The 18,780-nt window shown below is 39.0% G+C and overlaps 1 protein-coding gene across 11 annotated transcripts in view; it reads left to right on the top strand.

Moving 5' to 3' along the window:
* Window positions 1-18,780, top strand: part of GPATCH2L (G-patch domain containing 2 like) — a 59,180-nt gene that overhangs the window by 26,887 nt on the left and 13,513 nt on the right. For 2 of the 11 annotated variants that reach the window (XM_079126571.1, XM_079126573.1), the window contains exons 6-9: window positions 410-477; window positions 1,411-1,465; window positions 3,467-3,552; window positions 15,445-15,539. In XM_079126571.1, coding sequence (XP_078982697.1) covers window positions 410-477; window positions 1,411-1,465; window positions 3,467-3,552; window positions 15,445-15,539 — 304 coding nt within the window. Of the gene's footprint in view, window positions 1-409; window positions 478-1,314; window positions 1,355-1,410; window positions 1,466-3,466; window positions 3,553-10,312; window positions 10,458-15,444; window positions 15,540-15,804; window positions 15,855-17,593; window positions 17,722-18,780 lie in introns of those variants that run through there. The other 9 variants (XM_079126579.1, XR_013761752.1, XM_079126578.1 and 6 more) reach the window with 9 other exon arrangements.

Below are 18,780 nucleotides of genomic sequence, written 5' to 3'. Positions count from 1 at the left end.
CATGTAACACTTTTCAGATAGATTTCCATAAAAGGAAATAACAGTTGCTGTTGGATTTTAAGGTTGACATTTGAATTGGGTCCTGTGTCACACACCTCTAATTTCAGCTACTCACAAGGCTGAGACAAGAGATCGTAAATTTGAGGCTAACCTGCGCAATTTTGCAAGACCTTATCTCAAAATAAAGAGGGTTAGAGATATAGGTAGAGCACTTGCCTAGCATGTGTGAGACCCTGCATTCAATCCCTAATACTACAAAAAAAGAGAAAAAAAGATTGACATTTGACCTGTGCATTTGAGGTTGCTTCAGGTGGCACAATTATGGGAAAATGTGAGCTTAGAAACAGATTGTACTTCATATGTTTGCTTTTGTGGTGGGATGTTACTCTTGTTTTTCTTGTCTTTTTAGGAGTCTAGCATAAGTACTCTGGGTACTGAGAGGATAAGCCATATCATCAGTGACTCCCGGCAGAAAGAGTAAGTGCTGAAGTATTTACTGGCTGTCCAGACTGTTCTTAGGAGAATGAAGCAGAGGGGGTTTTATCATGCACCCTAGGTATCAGGCTACAGAGCTGAAAGGTGATCTAAAAGATATGTACTTAATAATAGTTAAGATGGTCAGACCATGACAGTGATTTTCTTCCTAGACTAGTTTTATTTTCTTGACTTTTATGTTCCTAGTGTTACATTCATACCTGCCAATGTGGATATTTTAAACTTACTTTTTAATCTCTTAATTTTTTTTTCAAAATGAGTGATTTTCTTCATTTTGTTTTATTTTTCCATTTTCAGAGGTCTTTATAGGGAAATCTCTTTTTGTCCTAATCACTTTAATAAGTGCAACGGGAATCCTGTATGTAGCTATAAGAGAATCATCTACTCATTCTTTTGACAGCCTCGTCCCCTACCACGGTTGGCTCTGTCATGTATCTTGCCTGTATGCCTCATGGTCAGTACCCAGTTATGATCTTGTACACATTCACCCCAGTCTAATTTTTAATTTATAAAATAGGCAAGATGGTTTATGCCCTTCTTGAGCTGAGAGAGAGCAGAGAGAACATTGGTGTCACACTGTGATCTTGGGTTTATTGTAGCCTGCCCAGTCATTTACATTCCATTATGGGGCTTTTTCCTCTGAAGAGTTACTTTCAGCAAAAAAATGTTCACACACATATCTTTGTCTTTTCTCATTTGCATCTTCTCCCATTTTCTTTGTCTTCACTTCATTATTCCATCTTTTTATCTTCTCCCCTCTGTAATTTTCTACCACTTCTTTTATTGTTTTCTTCCCTGTTATTCTCTCCCTCTCTTTAGTTTCTGGTTACCATCAGCTGGGAAAAGAGAACGAAATCAGGTAAGATCACTTTTCCTTATCATCTTTATTTTATCATTTGATTTCCTTTTCTTTAGAAAGAATAAAACATTGGCTTCTGATTTTCCTCACATTTCTGCTTGTGCACAGGAGGTAAGGTTCCCTTCTCCCTATGTTATTCTGATTCTCTCAGAGGACTATTCTCCAAGAATATCTGATGCTCGCTGATGAGAACTGTAGCCACTTCCCCTGTTTTAGGTTTACCCATGATCATCCGTTTCTTACTTATAACACATATGTCAAGGGAATTCTGTGTTTATTTTAGTTTTGAATTTGCAGTAAGAAAGTAGAGTGAATCTCATCTGTTTATGGTTTAAGTTCAGCACCAGAATCTTGAACTGTGAAGTTCTTTACTGAAAACTTGATATCTGCAGCAGAAGAGGGTAGAGCTGCTTGGGTGAAGTGGATCAAGGCCTAGAGCCTTGTCCTCTTGGTCTTTTTCCCTAGCTTCCTCTCGAAAGGGTCCTTGGCATGGTTAGGCCTTTGTGTAGAATTCACTACCTGCAAAATTGCTCATAGTGGCTACTGTAAGGTTCATTCATGTTTGAAGCTCTTTGACTTTTGGGGGGATTGAGGTTTCTTTATGTTGGTAATGAGTTGTAGAATTGATGAAGACTGATAGGTTAAAATTTCTCAGGCTTCTGCTGCTCAGTGGTCGGTTTGTTTTTTGGATTACTTCGTAGCCTACCAGGTTGACATACACTTGAGACTTGGAACTTGTAAAGTTGCTGTTTCAAAATGTACTAAAGCAGTGGAAGATGTAATCATCTCATGAGATGATTTCAGGTGGTATATGGACACACAATACTAAGTTATGTATTAAAAAATGTAATCATTACATCATACTTGTTACTTCTTGGAAACATAGTTAGGACAAAGCCAAGTAACAGTAATTGGCATAAAGAAAAATATTAGATCTTTGATACTGCATGTGGGAGTCAGATAAGGAAAAAGTCATAAAGGTGACAGTTGACAGACTGCTGTTTAGATATTCTTCAGTTAGAGCTCTGATCATGTTCATCAGAGCATTCAAAGGCAGAAGGAGACCTGTGGCCATCACCTACTACAGATCTGTTAAGTACATATGAGGAACCTGGAGGTCCCTAAAATGTCAAATATATGCCCAAAGTCATCCAGCTAGTAAAACTGGGCCTAGCACCTCTGTGGCTTAGTTTGCATTCTTATGGTCTTTTGAAGTTATCATTTAAAGTTCTTCTAGTCTTAAGATGTTACGTTAAGTTACTGACTTTTGGGGAATGAACTGTTATGGGAGAAGTCCAGAGAAAGCTAGCAAACATAAAGCAAGGTGCTTTTATACATACTGTCCCAGTTGACCCTCATAGCCCCCTTTATGTTTTTGTTTCTGGTTTTGTGCTGGAGATGAACCCAAGGCTTTGTATATGCTGAGCATGCACTCTTTTACTGAACTAGTCCTCTGTTGCTTGCCTACTTTTTGAGGTCATTAGATGTTTACAGATGGAAAGTTAAAATTATTTGGAAATCTTAAAACAATATTTCAAATAGCCCTCAAAAAAATCCCAAAAAACTGTAACATATGGTCTGCATATGAGGATAGTACAACTCAGAGACTTTGTAATTTTCAACACTGAGCAACTTGAGGGACTGGGATTAGGTATTTCAATTCTAGTAGTATAGTCTAGTCTCTTTTTGCTATACTGTGCTGCTGATCTGTGCTCACCAATTATTGTTAAAAACATTTGCCAGAATAAGGGAATGAAAAGGTAATTTCACACTAGTTTTCTTGGGAAAAGAGACTGATACACAGTTGATAGTCATTAGATGTAAGTTCCTATTACGCTACTTGGAAAGTACTTTATTCTGCCATTTAAATGTTCATTGTATGTTGAAGTATTATTTAACAAGGAATAGTCTTTTTTTTCTTTTGAGATGTGCTAGATGAGTTATACCATATTCCTAGGCACACTATTAACTGTGCACAACCTTATGGAATGATGTCTGTGTTTAATATGATGGAGAATTGAAGAGTCAGAGAAAAGTAAATAGTAGGTGGCCCTTTGGGAACAGGTGTGTTTCATTTCAGCCTTACTAAAAAAATCTTATTTATCCCCACAGTTTAACCCGCTTTCTCCCCTTTACTCCCTGGATGTTCTTGCTGATGCTTCTCATCGAAGATGTTCACCAGCACACTGCTCTGCCAGGTAATTGTTCAGTGGCTGTTACTTTCTTCTGGACAGTACAATTTTCCTTTTTATAACACTTCAGATTATAAGTTTGTTTGTATATAGGATCCAGTTTTATCCATGCAACAACCTTCAGAGATAAATAGATGTTTTACAGATGCAAAAACTAAGGCCGAGGACTGAGGTGTCTTTTCTGTGGTCACATGGCTAGTGTGTGATTAAGTCTCAACTGTGACCTCAGTCTTCTGGCTCATATTTCATATTATTTCTGCTGCTAAAAGCCCCATCTTCAAAGAACATTATTAATGTTCCTTGCCATGACCTGCAAAACCCTGCATAATCTGATTTCTGCCTACATGTCCAGCCTCCTTTCATATAATTCTTCCCCCTCTCTGGGGGAGAGAACCAGCTGCACTCGAGAGCTTCATTTTGCTCTTCAAAAATAGCAGGCCTTACCCGCCTCAGACCTTCACTCTTACTCCTTTTGCTTGGAAACCTCTTCAAGGTCCTGCTCTCCACACCTCACCTGTTACCTCCTCAGGGAGGACCACTCAAACCACCTTCCTGTAGGGGCCACCTGCAGCACTCTCAGCTCATTGTGTTTCCTCCTTTTATAGCTCTTAACACAATCTGTAATGATTTTATATATTAGTTTATTTGCTTTTCTTTTTCCCCATGTGTCTTGCACTAGAATATAAGCTTCACAGTGCAGGGACCTTGCCTCGTTCCCTCGTAATTCCCCCTAGCACCTGTGTCTGGCACTTGTTAGCTGTTCAGTATATGTTTGTAAAATGAATGAATCTTATGCCTCTCATTATGAATTTTCTTATTTTAGGTGTCATGGAAAGTAAATATAGTTTTATAGACTTCCTTAGTAGGTTATTGTACACCAAAGAGCAGCTAACTGGCTGGACTATAGAATTATTATTTCTGGTAGCATAAAGAATTTCTTTTCAAGTTCTGATGATTTTCTTTCTTCCTAATAAATTCTTAAATAGATATGTTCATAGATTTGGAGTGTAGGCTATGCAAAGAATTTGTTCTTTATGGAAGTAGTTAGAACTGTGCACCCTGACCTACTGCCAGGTCTTTTTGCTAGGAGAAGTAGCATTCAGCAGGGGAAGTCTTTTGAAAAGAGACATGATAAGTGGGGTTAATAAGAATGTGGAAAACCTGGGCCCGTGGAAACTGCCACCACAGGCCTGCCTTCAGGAGCATCTGTTTCCTCATCACTCGTTCCTTCAACATGGCTGACTCCCTACTACATGTCAGCCTCTTTTTCAGGCACTACCCTACAGGAGCTTGTACTCTTGTGGGAAAGTCAGTTATGGAAACTGACAGTTGCATAGCAGTTTGTATCTGAATGATACAAAGTACAGTGGAGGGCCCCTAGCTTAGAGGTTCAGGGAAGGTTTTCTTATAGTGGTGGTGCTCAGAAAGCCTCAAGAGGTCACTCCAAGCCGGGTGCCATGGCACACACCTATAATCCCAGCAGCTCAGGAGGCTGAGGCAGGAGGATCGTGAGTTCGAAGCCAGCCTCGGCAACTTAGGGAGGCCCTAAGCAACTTAGCAAGACCCTGTCTCTAAATAAAATATAAAAAGGACTGAGAATGTGGCTCCTGGTTGAGTACCCCTGGGTTCAGTCCTCAGAACCGCAAAAAAAAAAAAAAAAAAAAAAAAAAAAAAAAGTCACTCCCTACAAGATCTATCCTCTAGCTTTTTGTCTTGATACCAAATGAATTAATGACTGTGCATACTCTGGGAAGAAGGTATGAGCTTCACCCTGTCATATCCAGTGCTCAAAGCAGATTACTTTGCTCTCTTCCCTTTTCCTCTGCTGCCTAGAGCTGTGCTGTGCTGGAGTCAATATCAGCACTTGCCTCAGATTTTCTGTTTCCTTTAAAAGCCTCATCCTCTGGCTGGAGTGGGCGGCAGCTTCTTGTTTCTTTGTGTATATCATTATCCACATCATTATCTTCATTTCTTAGCCTGGCAGTGCTTGTGGCTGGACTGGGAAATATTAGGAAGTCTCAGCCAAGCTTTGGTACACTTGGCTCTAGGGAAACACTGCTGTTGCTTGAGACGATTGCTGAAAGCAAAGGCAAGAGACTGTGGACAATTATGGATAATCTTTGTCCTTACTCCTACGTAGCATTCCCAGGGTAGTGGATTCTAAGTTGCATGCATGAAGTTTCTTGAAGGTAGAGGAAGAAAACTTTTTTAAACTTAACATTTATTTGTTAACTTATCTGTGAAATTTTTCTTTTGTTTTAAACTGTACACCTACTAGTGTAGTAGCACATGTTTAATGTGTGCATGTGTAATATGCACCCACATAATGCTTATTTCCTCAGAGTTTTTACTGAATGAGGGTACACAGTCCATCAAGTTTGGCAACAGCTTCTCTGTGGGAAATGATCAGCCCAGGTGACCTCTCTGCAGTTTTGAGAAAATGTGAATGATGAACACACTTCTTGGGGCTACCTTTCACTCCTTTGAAAAGGTGGGGTCCCTGCTAGCAAGGGACCAGTGGAGAAGGAGCAGTCTACCACCAATGCAGGGGACTGAGGAGATCAGACTTGGAACAGGGCAGTGGGTTTTGTGAAGAGTAGGCCATTTAACAAAAGCCTGAGACCAAGGAAGGAATGTAAACGAGCCGTGATAACTGGGAAGAGGCAGCTGAGTGACGGTGTTAAAAAGTGTTTCGAATGGAAATTTTTTCTTTTTCTCGTCCTATTTTATTTGTAGTAGGAAAATATTTCTTTCAAAGCATCTAGGCAGCATTGGGAATTTTACACCCATCATTAGAACAATTCGTGTGTGTGTGTGGTGACTATGTTATCATTAGTGGTATAATTTTATTTTGCAAAGAGAGAAGTGTTTCCTGTTTTATCACAGCTTTCCCCGAGGAGGGCTGGTGTATTAATTTGCTGTATTGCCTCCTGGCTGTTCCCAGGCTGTTTTTCCTCTTCATCATGGAATTTTTAATGGCCCTCATGCCTCTTGGGAAGCATGTGAGGAAGAGTTCCTCGGGGAGAGCTTTCCTTTTTTCACATGCCTATAATTACTCTCCTTTAAGAGCACAAAGAGGCTGATAGTCATGCCTGCACTATGCAGGTTCCTCCTGTCCGGAACCGAGCTGAGGCTGCTTCGGGCCTAGACACTGTCAGTTGCACTGTGCCAAGCACTTAACCATTGCATGAGAGCCAGGCCACCTCAAGAGCCACATGCAGCTCAGGGGTCCTCACAATAGGCCCAGGGGCATCTGGTGGGTAATGAATGACCTCTTGTTTAGTATTTCATTGCTTAAACAAAATAATGGGAGTGTAATTTTAAGATAACACTATGGATGTATCATTTTAATGTGGCTCAGGTGGCAGTGCAGTGGGTACAGGGGAGTTTTGTGGTCTTTGTACTGTCTGATAGATTTGTGGATTAAGGGGTTTTCAGAAATACCACTCTAGAAATACTTAGTTTGATGATTTTCAACCCTGGTTACACTTTGGTAATCACCTAAGAAGCTTTAAGAAATGTATCCATGCTGGGCCCCACCTCCAGAGATTCTGATTTAGTTGGTCTGGAATGAGGGCCAGGCATTGGCATTATTGTAAAGCTCTTCAGCTGGCTAAGATGCAGCCAGGTTTAAGAACTGTCACCCCAAATGCATATGGTTTGAATGACTGGTGCTTTGTAGTTTGCTTAATAAGGACTCACATTGCAGAACTGGCACGAGCTCTGTACTTGGGCATCATGAACATGACCTCTCATGGGAGGTAGACCTGTAGACTTCCCCTAGCTTTGGAGAAGCAGCTGCAGATGAAGAAAAGTGTTAGTATCTAGCACAGTGCCAGTATTTAGTGATAAATGGGAAGAGTAGAGGCTTGTTGGATGGTCGGATGGATGGATGGATGGATGGACAGTTACATAGTTGGCTTGGGTGTGTGGATAAAATTCACAAATTGTTTTGGTTTTGTTGTTTTGGTTGCTAGTACTGAGATTTGTCATTAAAGTAGTAATACTTGATGCTAAGAATTGCTGCTGCTCAACAGCAGATGGTGTGATTGGTGCTCTGATAGAGGCAGTGGTATTGCTGTCAAGGACGCAGTTGCAGGTTTGTGAAGAGACTAGAGCTATAGCTATAGGCAGCTTTTCCCAAAACGAGAGATTGATTGTGACAGATAGCTTTTCTTACCATTATTGCCTATAGGAAACACTAACTAGAACTTAGCAGTTGCTACTCTCTGCTTTCTGTATGATGCACAAGTCACTAGTTGTCATTTTTTAGTATTTCATGGCAGTTTAGATTTTTCTCTAACTTTCATGACTTTTTCCTCTGCTTTGGGTGGTGATTTGGTAATGCACCACCATTTCCATTTTTTCTTTCTTAAGTTCTGAAATAGCAAAGCAGTTGTTTTTTTTATCTTCTTTTCATAGGTCAGTTCCTTTATAAGTAGACAGCTTTTCATTTGAGAAGTCTCATTTTCATTTCCAGTAAGTATGATAGATACCAGCTTGGTATGCAAATGTTATATATGTTCTTTAATGAACGAATGAAAAGTTTCATAGCTTCTATGGTTTTGTTTTTTTGTTTTGTCCATGAGTTATTGGCAGGGTCAGTATGGATATGAATGTGAGGCAGACCCAGGTAAGAATCTTGGCTTTGCCTGGGCAAATGACAACTTCCCCATTCCCCAGTTTACTAATGTTTAAAGTGAAAATACCGGACTGGTGAGGATCAAAATGAAATAATATATGTAAATATTTAATATCCTGGTCTCAAACATTATTTTTCTTATAGAGTTTCTTCCCTATCCTGTCCTCAGGGTAATTGCAATTTTAAGAACTTTGAATTGGCTTCCAGAGTCATTTGCTAATAAGATGTAGTACAGATTCTTGAGAACCGTAAATGGCCTCAAATAGACTACATAAGGAGGCATTTGGACAGTGTTGGGTAAAAAAGAGAGAGACCTTCCTGCCCATTAGAGAGTTGAAATATGATAGTCTGCGCTCATTGTAATTCATTTTATCTGTTCACAAACGTTATGATCTGCATATCAGAGTTGTGTGCCCAGCTGGCTGTGCCACTTGACAAGGAGTTTCAAAGAACAAGAAGACGACTCAATTCATGCTATTAATTTTGACCTTTGGAGCCATAATAAACAGCCTCAGGTTTTACCCCAGGGCTTGGGGGAAGGAACCTTTTGTTAGTCCTTTGTCAGGAGGCTGGGATGCTGGGATGCTGGGATGCTCAGCAGCTCTTGCTCACCTCTGGTGCCTTAGTTTTAGCTGTGTGTGAGGAAGTACTTCTGCTATGATGTTGTCCTTAAGGCTATCCAAGCCTTTTGGAACCTCCCAATATAGCAAGCAGTCCCCAGGTCTTTTGTCCTCTGTTGGAGGATCTTGTTTACAGCAGCTCTCAGCTGGCTGGCATCTTATTGCCTGAGTGGAGTGATGAAGGAATTCTCTCCCTGTATTTTTCCGTTATGGTATGCCCATCTTTCCGCTGGATGCAAAGTGATTCTGCTCCTGTGGCTGGAAGGAGCCAGCTTGATGATGTCCTTCCTGCCTTAGTCCAGCCGTGGGAAGTAGATTAAGGAGACTTTTCAGGGGCTAGTGAGCAGTTTGTCACAGACTGCTGAGAGTTAGATTTGAGTGAAATTCCATTAGAGGAATCGCCAGGCTCTCTTCCTACTAAATAAACCCCCTCTGTTCCCTGTGGTAATTGTGAAGTAGTTTTCTCTCCCTAGCTGCTCTTGGTGTCCTAGACTGGATCTTTTCCCACGCACAAGTCCGTGAAAGTCTTTCCTGTGCTGGTGTTTAATAAATGACAGTTAACCCTGAAGGCAGAGTCACAGCTGAGTGAGGGGTGTCTCTTCCCTAGGTTTAATCCTCTCTCTCATTTTACCCTAGCACTTGACTCGTTCCTTGATTACATCTCAGTGTCTCTGATTATTAGTCCTGTATTTATGAATAGATCTTTCCACCATGTTGAGGGCTCCTGGGAACAGGAGCTCAGTTATTATGTGCCTACCTTCTCCATGGCCAACATAGTATTTTACAACCCGGGTGGGCCTCTATAAATTTTTATTATAATAATTGAGGTTAATAGTAATTAAAGAGAAGAGTTGAGACATATGATATGTAGACCTTTGGTCCTTAGAAACATCAATTTTTTTTCCTTGATATTTGTATGTATTTAAGAAAAAGTACAGCAATACTTTTTTACTTAAAATTTTATTTCTGTTTCATACGAAAGTGAACTTCTCAGTTGCTTTCAAGAACAAGTGAGTTTTGAAGGTGAACTGTTCCTTAAATTATCGTGCCATTGGCAGAGAAAGACTGCTTTTGCTCCTTAGGAGTGACTCAACATCTTTGTTCTAAACCGAAAGCAGTCACTTCAGTTATTTTTTTGCCAACATTGGTTCTATTAAACATGCATGTATTTCTCAAAGTTTTTTTTTTTTTTTTTTCACCTAAAAGTACATTCCTGCCCCAGGGACATAGTGATCTGTCCCGTTTCCTAAGTAACACTACAGTTTAAACAACTCACCTGATCTCTCAGTTCCCTGTAGTAAAAATAAAGTAGAAATGTTGTGTTTATGTGTAGATGTAAAGAATACTCTTTCAATTAATTGTTAATCTTCAGCATTCACCTTCACACTTATAAGAATTTAGTGACCATTTCAGAAGTAAGAATTTTTTTTAAAGATATATTTATCTCTTTTAATGCTCATTCCCTCTGCCTTCCCTGCATCCTTTCTGGCTAATGCTGCTGCAGTGGAGAATGCAGCCCTGAGAAAGCGTGGTCCCAGCACTCGCTGGAAAAGAAGCCTGTGCCCCAAGTGTTCACTGGCCTGAGTGCAGATCGTCCCCGAGGCCCTGATCAGATGAAATGGAGCAAGCGGAGCCTGTCTTTTCTCTAGGTTAATTGCTTGTGTACCAGGGAGCAATATTTTTATCTAAATTTATATTCGTTTAATCATTCTTTTATTCCTTAGGCTGAATAGTTAGATCTTTGTTATTGACTAGGTTGGCTTTGGGAATTTGGTAGATTTTTTTTTTTTTTTTAATTTATTTTTATGGTGACATTTTATTCTTTTTTAAAATTTATTTTTATGGTTGGTAGATTTTTCTAACTCAGTAATTTCTACAGTAAGTAGGCACTTAACCAGAATTATCTCAGGACAAATTTCAAAATAAATATATCACTGATTCTGTTCCCACTCCAGCCTACTAAGTAAGGATCTTGATGGGGCATGTGTATTTTGTAAATGCTCCATATATTATATGATTCTGGTAACTATTTGCTACTAATTAAGTGAAGTTTTTAGATGGTAAAGCTGTTAGCTTATTCTGCTTAGCTTCTGTTGTATCCTGAATGGCTGAAAGATCCTTCTCCTCCCTGGTTTGCAACACAGGAACAACTATGTACTGCTCTTGCAAGAGAATTTTTAAAAATCTGGTTAATTCTTCTGCCTTTTCTGCCTATAGGAAAGGTCTCTGTTGGTGAAGCTTCAGCTCTTTTTCCTAATCCTTTCTGCTACCTCATTTGTGCATCATCCCTCTTCAGTTTCCATTTCATGAGGGTAAAGAGTGGTACTGTCACAGTAAAATTACACACATTAAATAAGTAATATATTAAAAAGAAAGGGAGCCAGGTAGTTGACTACCCCTAAATGAAAATGGGTATGGGGAGAAAATCAACCTCTTTATTTATCTTCCCCTTCCTAAATTTTTTTATGTAGACACTTGATGATATGGAATTATTTGGTAATTTAAAATAAACCTGGAACTGCCTCTTGAATAGGAAGTGAAGGCTGCAGCAATTGCTACCCACATGCTCAGGTTCTACAAAATAACATGAGGGTCCCATCTAGTCCCACACCTAATATTCTTTACTCCCAAGCAGGCCATCTTGGTGTTCTCGGTGTGCTCTACAGTATGCTGGTTCCAATTCCATTCACCTTTACATCCTTTTGCTTCAAGCACCCAGCTTCTTTCTTACTTTCCCCAGGCTTTTTCTGGTTCTGCTTCCTTCTTTGTCCTATGAGGTTCTTCCCAAGCAGATGGAGTCCTCATGTGGGCTATAAACACAACCTAAATACAAGCATTTACTTAAAATCAAAAAAGGAGAGAAATAGCTTAGTGTCCTTTTATGACAGTTTAATAGTTTCTCTTCTTGCCTCTCCAAACCAAGTAAGGGATGTAGAAAGCAAAAAAATGTCCTTCAAGTACTCAGCCCAGAGCTACGCTGCTGTTCTGCCTCCTATGAAAAGCTCTCCAACCTGGAGATGGGTCTTGAGAGAAGTGTTTTAAGAGGAAAGACATATTTCAGCTGAGTTTTAGAAGTGAACTTGCCTTTCTGTTGATGCCTCTGTTCCTCCATTATTTGTTTCCTGTAAGCAGAAGAACTGTGCAGCTGCACATAGGACTGGTTAAAAGACCCATTTAAGGCAGAGATGATCGGTTTTGTCACTGTATCCTCATGTCTAGTACAGTGCTTGGCACAGAGTAGGTGTTTAGTAAAATCAGGGAATAACGCAAGAACCAAAACTGCTGAATAGAAAGAAAATAGTCCACACGAAAAGAACATACTTTTTCAACAAAATAAGGTTATTGTCTTAACAAGCTTGTTACTTCGGTTTCTTTAGGAAGCTACAGTTCTTTCCTAAATTTTAACCAGAGGAATTTACAAAATTTGGAGGATTTGGTGTGCTCAAGGCAACAATTACAAGTAGGAATGGCATGGTAAATGTTAACCATTTACTGCCGAGAAAAATAACAGGCTGGTGGTTAGCAGTCGGGTCATTTAAACCCTAAAGTGCGTAGTTACTGAGCAGAGCAGGAAAGAGCACCAAAGAACCATCACCTCAGGGTAGAGAAGCGTGAGGACCGGCTGAACCAGTGAGTCCACAGGTGGCCTCCAGAGGATGTTACACAAGGAAGTGTAGTTTAATAACCTGTGTGCATAATAATAGGTAAATAATGCTATTTTCATTTTGCTAAAATATTTTTTTAAATACAAAAATTTATAAACATTTTAGTGCATTAATAGCTTCATCTTTTTATTCAAAATATGTCCTTCCTTAAAAGTGTAAGATCCATAAAGGATTTGAGACCTTGGCCCTGAACCTTGTTGCTGACATGATGAAGCCCGCAAAGCCAGGAAGATGATGGAAGAAATGTGAAAAAAGATAGGACTGAGTTCAGTCCAAGGTGACCTTCTAGGAATTCGTGTCTTAACGTCCTTTTGAGTACTTTCCTTATGCTTCTCATTGTGCTTGTGCTTTTCTCATAAAACTCAGAATATTGTGAATATTGATCTTGAAGAAGCAATTTTTACGTATATACAAAGATGTATATACTCGATGAATTGTCAAAGTCACAACTAAGTTACCAGCAGCCAGATCAAAAAGTAAATATTATCAGAAAGAACCCCAAATCTCCCCATACTAATTCTAGTCACTGTCCTTTCCCTCCCACACCCTACCTTCCGAAGTCTAATAACAGTTTAGGTTGAAGGAGTGGTGTTAACACTTACTCTGAGGCGTTCTGGAGGTTTCTTTAGTGAGCTTAGGTAAAGAAGAAAGAAGCAGGAGTACAAACAGTTATCTTTTGACTTTATTTCCCTTTCTTTAATATGTGCAGCTAAGCATGGTTGAATTAGGTCAAAGCTCTTGGGAGTTTGTACCCAAGTACCTTGTTGATGGAAAAATGGAAGCACGATTGTGCACACTTTTCTCTTTGGCTGAGGAACACAATTTCGTAGTGCTACTTTCTTTTCTACCTGTTCCTGGTTTGAAGGGGAATTACCTCCTCTCTGTTCAGACTGAAGTAACTTTGATGCTTTGTCATCTGTGTTAATTTATTACTAAATCAACATGCTGATTTTAGACTCATTTCCTGGATCTACGTAGGGTATGAGAAATGAACTATTTACTTCACATGTTTATTCAGAATTAATTATTTCAGCTTTCAGAATTGACTATTCATGGAATATATAACTTAAAATTAACTTTTTTCCATATAGGGAGGAGTGATCAATAAAAAGTGATTTGGGGGCTGGGGATATAGTTCAGTTGGTACAGTGCTTGCCTTGCAAGCACAAGGCCCTGGGTTCAATCCCCAGCACCGCAAAAAAAAAAAAAGTGGTTTGGATGGAATTTTCTAGACCACTAGCTTTATATTGTAAATCTTACCTTATAACATTTTTTCCATTCTAAGAAAACTTCCTAGGATTCCAGTCAAATTTTTATTTTCATGTTTAAGGTAAATCAACTCTTAAGCTTTGGCTTAATACATGTTAAGAGAAACATGTATTTGTATACATGTGCTGTGGAAATTGCCAGATTGAGGACCTGCTGAATAGGAAAATCTGTCCATTTGACTGTTGTCTTATTGCCTTGCTACCTAGGTTCTCTTAGATTTGAGGTTCCAGTTTTAAGACTATTAAGCCATGAGACTTGATCCCCAGCTGGGATTGCCGATTAGGGGTTCATCTTGTGTAATTTTATTAGATTCTTTCTTATATGTTTCATACTTTGGCTTTTTTTTTTTGGTACCAGAGATTGTACTCAGGAGCACTCCACCACTGAGCCACATCCCCAGCCCTTTTGTATTTTATTTAGAGACAGGATCTCAACAAGTTGCTTGGTGACTTGCTAAGTTGCTAAGGCTGGCTTTGAATTCATGATCCTCCTGCCTCAGCCTCCCAAGCAGCTGGGATTACAAGCTTATACCACTGCACCCAGCTATTTTTTAACATCGTGGTAAAACATATATAAAATTTACTATTTTAACCATTTCTAAGTATTCTGTTGGCCATTTGATTTTTAGAATTTTTATTCTTTTTCTGTTTTTTCCCTGAGATGTTGGGGTGAACTCAGGGACTCATTCATACTAAGAAAGTGCTCTACACTGAACATTTACCCCCAGCTCACTGGAATTTTCATTCTTAACAGTTCTAATCAATACATACCTGACAAAGGTATGTGCTTCGTGCTGATGTTGATAGATCATCGGAAAATTTTGAAAGAAGTGTAAATATGGATCTTGTTCTCAGGCTTGCTGTTCTTAATCTCAAGGAGATAAAGCCTCATTAGGAAAATGAGATATATTTACACCAGTTAATTAATGATTCATGGTCGATAAGACTTTAGATGTTCAAAAGGTTTATGTAAAGGTGAAACTTTACTTGGTCCTTAAACAGGGTCAGGATCTGTCTAGATTAAGAGAAAGGTGGAGTGGGAAACAGTGTTGAACTAAAATAGCATCTTAGCTAGCTACTGCAGAAGTCTATCCTCTTTCAGAGAATCTTTTTTTCCCTTATATTTTAAGTTCTCGGTCTGTTGTTTTTAAAAATAAGCTAAATATTCAGTTGAGGGGGCATAATATTGGTACATAATTCATATTTTTAAAAATCTCAGAAACCAACTTATTTAACTTGTGATAGAGACAGAATTAAAAATCCAAATATATAGTGGAAGAAGGGTTAAACTTCCTATTAAAATTCTATGCGAATATCTGTGTTCATGCAGCATTAAACTTTTCAATATATTATCACTTGGGAGTAGGTATTTCATTAGTGAATTTAGAACAATTGCAGTTATCATTTTCTTGAAAAATAATTGTATAAAAATCAGCATGTGATAATAAAACATAGTTATTGAAATTAATCTTGAATGTCTGCTACTCTGAGGTCAGGTGAAAATGTTTAGAGTGGTGTGCATTGTGGGTAAAGAGTGAGTTTTGATTAATTGCTGAATACTCTTATGCCAACACTCGGTGACATGTGGTGCCCACTTTGTTAGTATATGTCTATAATGGGTCATGGATTTCATCTGGCTTGAACATAATGCCTTTTTTATAATAAGTACAAAGTTAAAAGCACATTTTCTCTTCTTTCTGCAGGCAGCCAAACGTACATTGGGGACCACCATGTTCACGTGACATCAAGAGGAAACGGAAACCTGTGGCTGCAGCATCTCTGTCTAGCCCCAGTGCAGGTGATTATATGTAGTTACCAGCTATTGAGCACTTACTGTGTTTCAGGCACTAAATTATATGGTTCATATACCTTTTCGTGTAATCTTTACAATAAGATAGGTCATTTTATTCCCATTTTACTTAGGAAAACATATTGAGAAGTAATTTGCCTAGTTCTCTCTAAGCCCAAAGTCTGTGCCTTTCATTGTGTCACATGGCTTTCTAGATTTTGAAACCTTATATTCCACTATTAGCAATCTTCAGTCATCTGACTTTTGTTCACAGACAGGAAATTGGGTTCAAGTTAATGAAAATTCATTTGGGGTGGCAGTTTGGTAAGTAGTCAGGGAATCATGGTTCCATTTACTTTCTTATATGGTGTGCAGAGTGATACATTCTTGCTATCTTTATGTATAATAGAGTGGTAGTATTTTACAGGTCATGACATTTTTAATAAAAAAACAATTTTTCAAGTTAAAACTTATTAGTTTTCTGTTCAAAACTAATACTACTTGGTAGGAGCCAAAATAGTGGTTGTATTTGTTGGAAGGTAATGACCAAGAGAGGATACCAAAAAACCTGGGGTGCTGGAAATGCGACATATCATGAACCAGGTAGGGGTTACATGGTATTTAAATATCTGCATAATTTCTGTGAAGATTATTGAACCTAGACACTTAAGATTTATATATTTTACTGCACGCACGTTGTCAAAAATATTGGATCTTAAGCTCCTTGGGAGACTGAGGTGGAAGGATTGCAAGTTTAAGGCCAGCCTGGGCAATTTAGTGGTACCCTATCTCAAAATAAAGTTTAACAGAAGGGCTGGGAATGTAGCTCAGTGGTAGAGCATTGCCTACCATATCTAGGGACCTGGGTTCAAGCCCAGTATTGTTAAAAAATATACATTGGATATTGGGCACATCATAAATTGCTTTATTTTCCTTAGAAAATACAGGTTGAACACTCGAAATCCAAAAATATGAAATCTGAAATGCTCCAAAATCTGAGACGTTTTTGAGCATTGACATGATATGCCATAAATGGAATATTCTACACCCAATCTCATGTGACAGGTTGCAGTCAAAATGCAGACCCAGTAAAAATACTGTATAAAATTACTTTTACGCTATGCATATAATGTGTTTATGAAACAAAAATGAATTTTGCTATTGGAACTTGGGTTCCATCCTCAAGATATCACTCTATTAATATGCAAATGTTCCAAAAATATGGGGGGGGGATGACACTGAAATCTGAAACAGCTGGTCCTGAGCATTTTTATTAAGGGTTACTCAGCCTGTGCCATATATTATACAGGTCAGCACAGTTGACAGATAAATAAAGAGTAAAGTCCAGGCAGGTATGAAACTCTACCCTTTACTTTGTGAGTTTCAGCATACTCTTGAATTATCCTCTTTGAGCTTCTGTTTGAGATGATTGCCTCTTGGTGGTTCGTATAGGATAATCTTAATCACAGGTTTAATGATTATGATGAATTTATGTAGTGCTTTTCATATGGCCATATGGCCAAGCCCTTCACTGAATACTTTGCATGTATTATTTCCTTAAACTTTGCAGCAGCTTTATAAGATAGATGCTATTTTTATTCTCATTTATACATAAAAAAAACTGAGACTTAAATCACTTCTGCAAGTTCACATGATTAATAAATTAGAGTCTAGGACCTGCAGAGCTGCCCTCTACACACTGTAGATGTTTTGCTTCTTGTGGAGAGTAGAATTGGTTCCATACTGTGACCCTACATCAAAACTCGGTTCCTCATCCAGTCTCTGGTATTCAAAGTATTAAAACAAAGCTTCCTTTCTTGTCTTTTTTTCCTCCTTAATATCAACTTCTGTTTTTAGTTTTTAATTCTATATAAAAAGAGAACCATTGGGAGTAGTTTAAAATGCTTATTCCATATTCAAATCAGGAAATATATTGGGGGGGAGTTAAACAAGACTTTAGCATTAAACATTTCCCCTATAGAACCAAACTGTTCTCCTCTCACTTGTTGACTAAGCCCTGCTTCACTGAGCATTTTCTTTTTTTTTTCTACCCACAACCTGAGTGCCCCATGGAGGTGAAGGACATAGCCTGAGCCTGCGCCATCAGTCAGTAGAACAAATGGGCTTGCTCTGCCCAACATCGGGCCATCTCGGATTCCACCTCTTTTATAGAAATGAGTGATGAAGAGAGGTGCGTCCTGCTTTGCCGCTGTATTAATACACATCAGGGGCCAGCTCCTGGCACTAAATCACGCTCCTGCATACATCTGTTATCGGACTCTTCACCAGTGTGATGAACAAGACTGCAGATAGAGGCTTCCTTGTGTCATTCTTTATAGGATTTTCCTAAAAGAATAAATAGCTCAGATCTCTGCCAACACTCTCCCCTGTCATTGTGATGAATTCAGCTTCTTTCTTAAACATGCAGCCACAAATCTTTTCCGTTTCCTCCCTCCCCCACTGGTAGAAAGTTTTGAGTTGAAATTGAATTTAAAGATATTAATAAGGCTATAGAGGTAAAGAGCAGGAAGGAACAGTGAGTCTTTCTTGTCTTTTTATCTAATAATAACAAAAGGCCAGGAAAAGACCCCTCTCATAATGCTCTTCAGTAGACCCTTCTTGAAAGGGCAGCACCTTTATTTTCTTCTCTTACATCTTCCCTCACCTTTATTGCATGCAGGTGTCTAGTACACAGAGTCACACCCTGGACTTTAGTGAGTAAGCATGCAAACCTGCTTCCAGGACTGATACCCCAGGACAGGGATTGCCCAGCAAGTCTCCATCTCATGTTAAAGTGAACTCCTGAATATCCTCTTAAGAATATACTTGGAAAAGACAAAAAAATGATTATTTTCTCCTAAATTTGAGACTAATTAGCTAAGGAACATAACTCAGATGAAAACCAGGCTTCATTTCCTCGAAATGATTTTCTTTATCAGAGTAGTAGATCAGAGCTACTGGCATGCAAATTCCAGTTTTTCACAAAGTAAACACATGGCCCCCCTGCCCCCCTCATTTTCCAGTGCTAGGGGAGGAAGAGAATTAAGGTATTGCTTAATGAGTGCAGAGCTGCCATTTGAGATGATGAAAAATTTCTGGTGGTGATGGTGTGAAATGAACTTAATGCTACTGAACTCTGCTTAAAAATGGTTAAGACAGCTGAGCGCAGTGGTACATGCCTGTTATCCCAGCAGCTTTGGAGGCTGAGGCAGGAGGATTGTGAGTTCAAAGCCAGCCTCAGCAAAATAGA

This window comes from Sciurus vulgaris (genome assembly GCF_902686455.1).
Source record: "Sciurus vulgaris genome assembly, chromosome: 2".
Lineage (NCBI taxonomy): Eukaryota > Metazoa > Chordata > Mammalia > Rodentia > Sciuridae > Sciurus > Sciurus vulgaris.
This window is presented reverse-complemented; position numbering and strand designations above follow the sequence as displayed.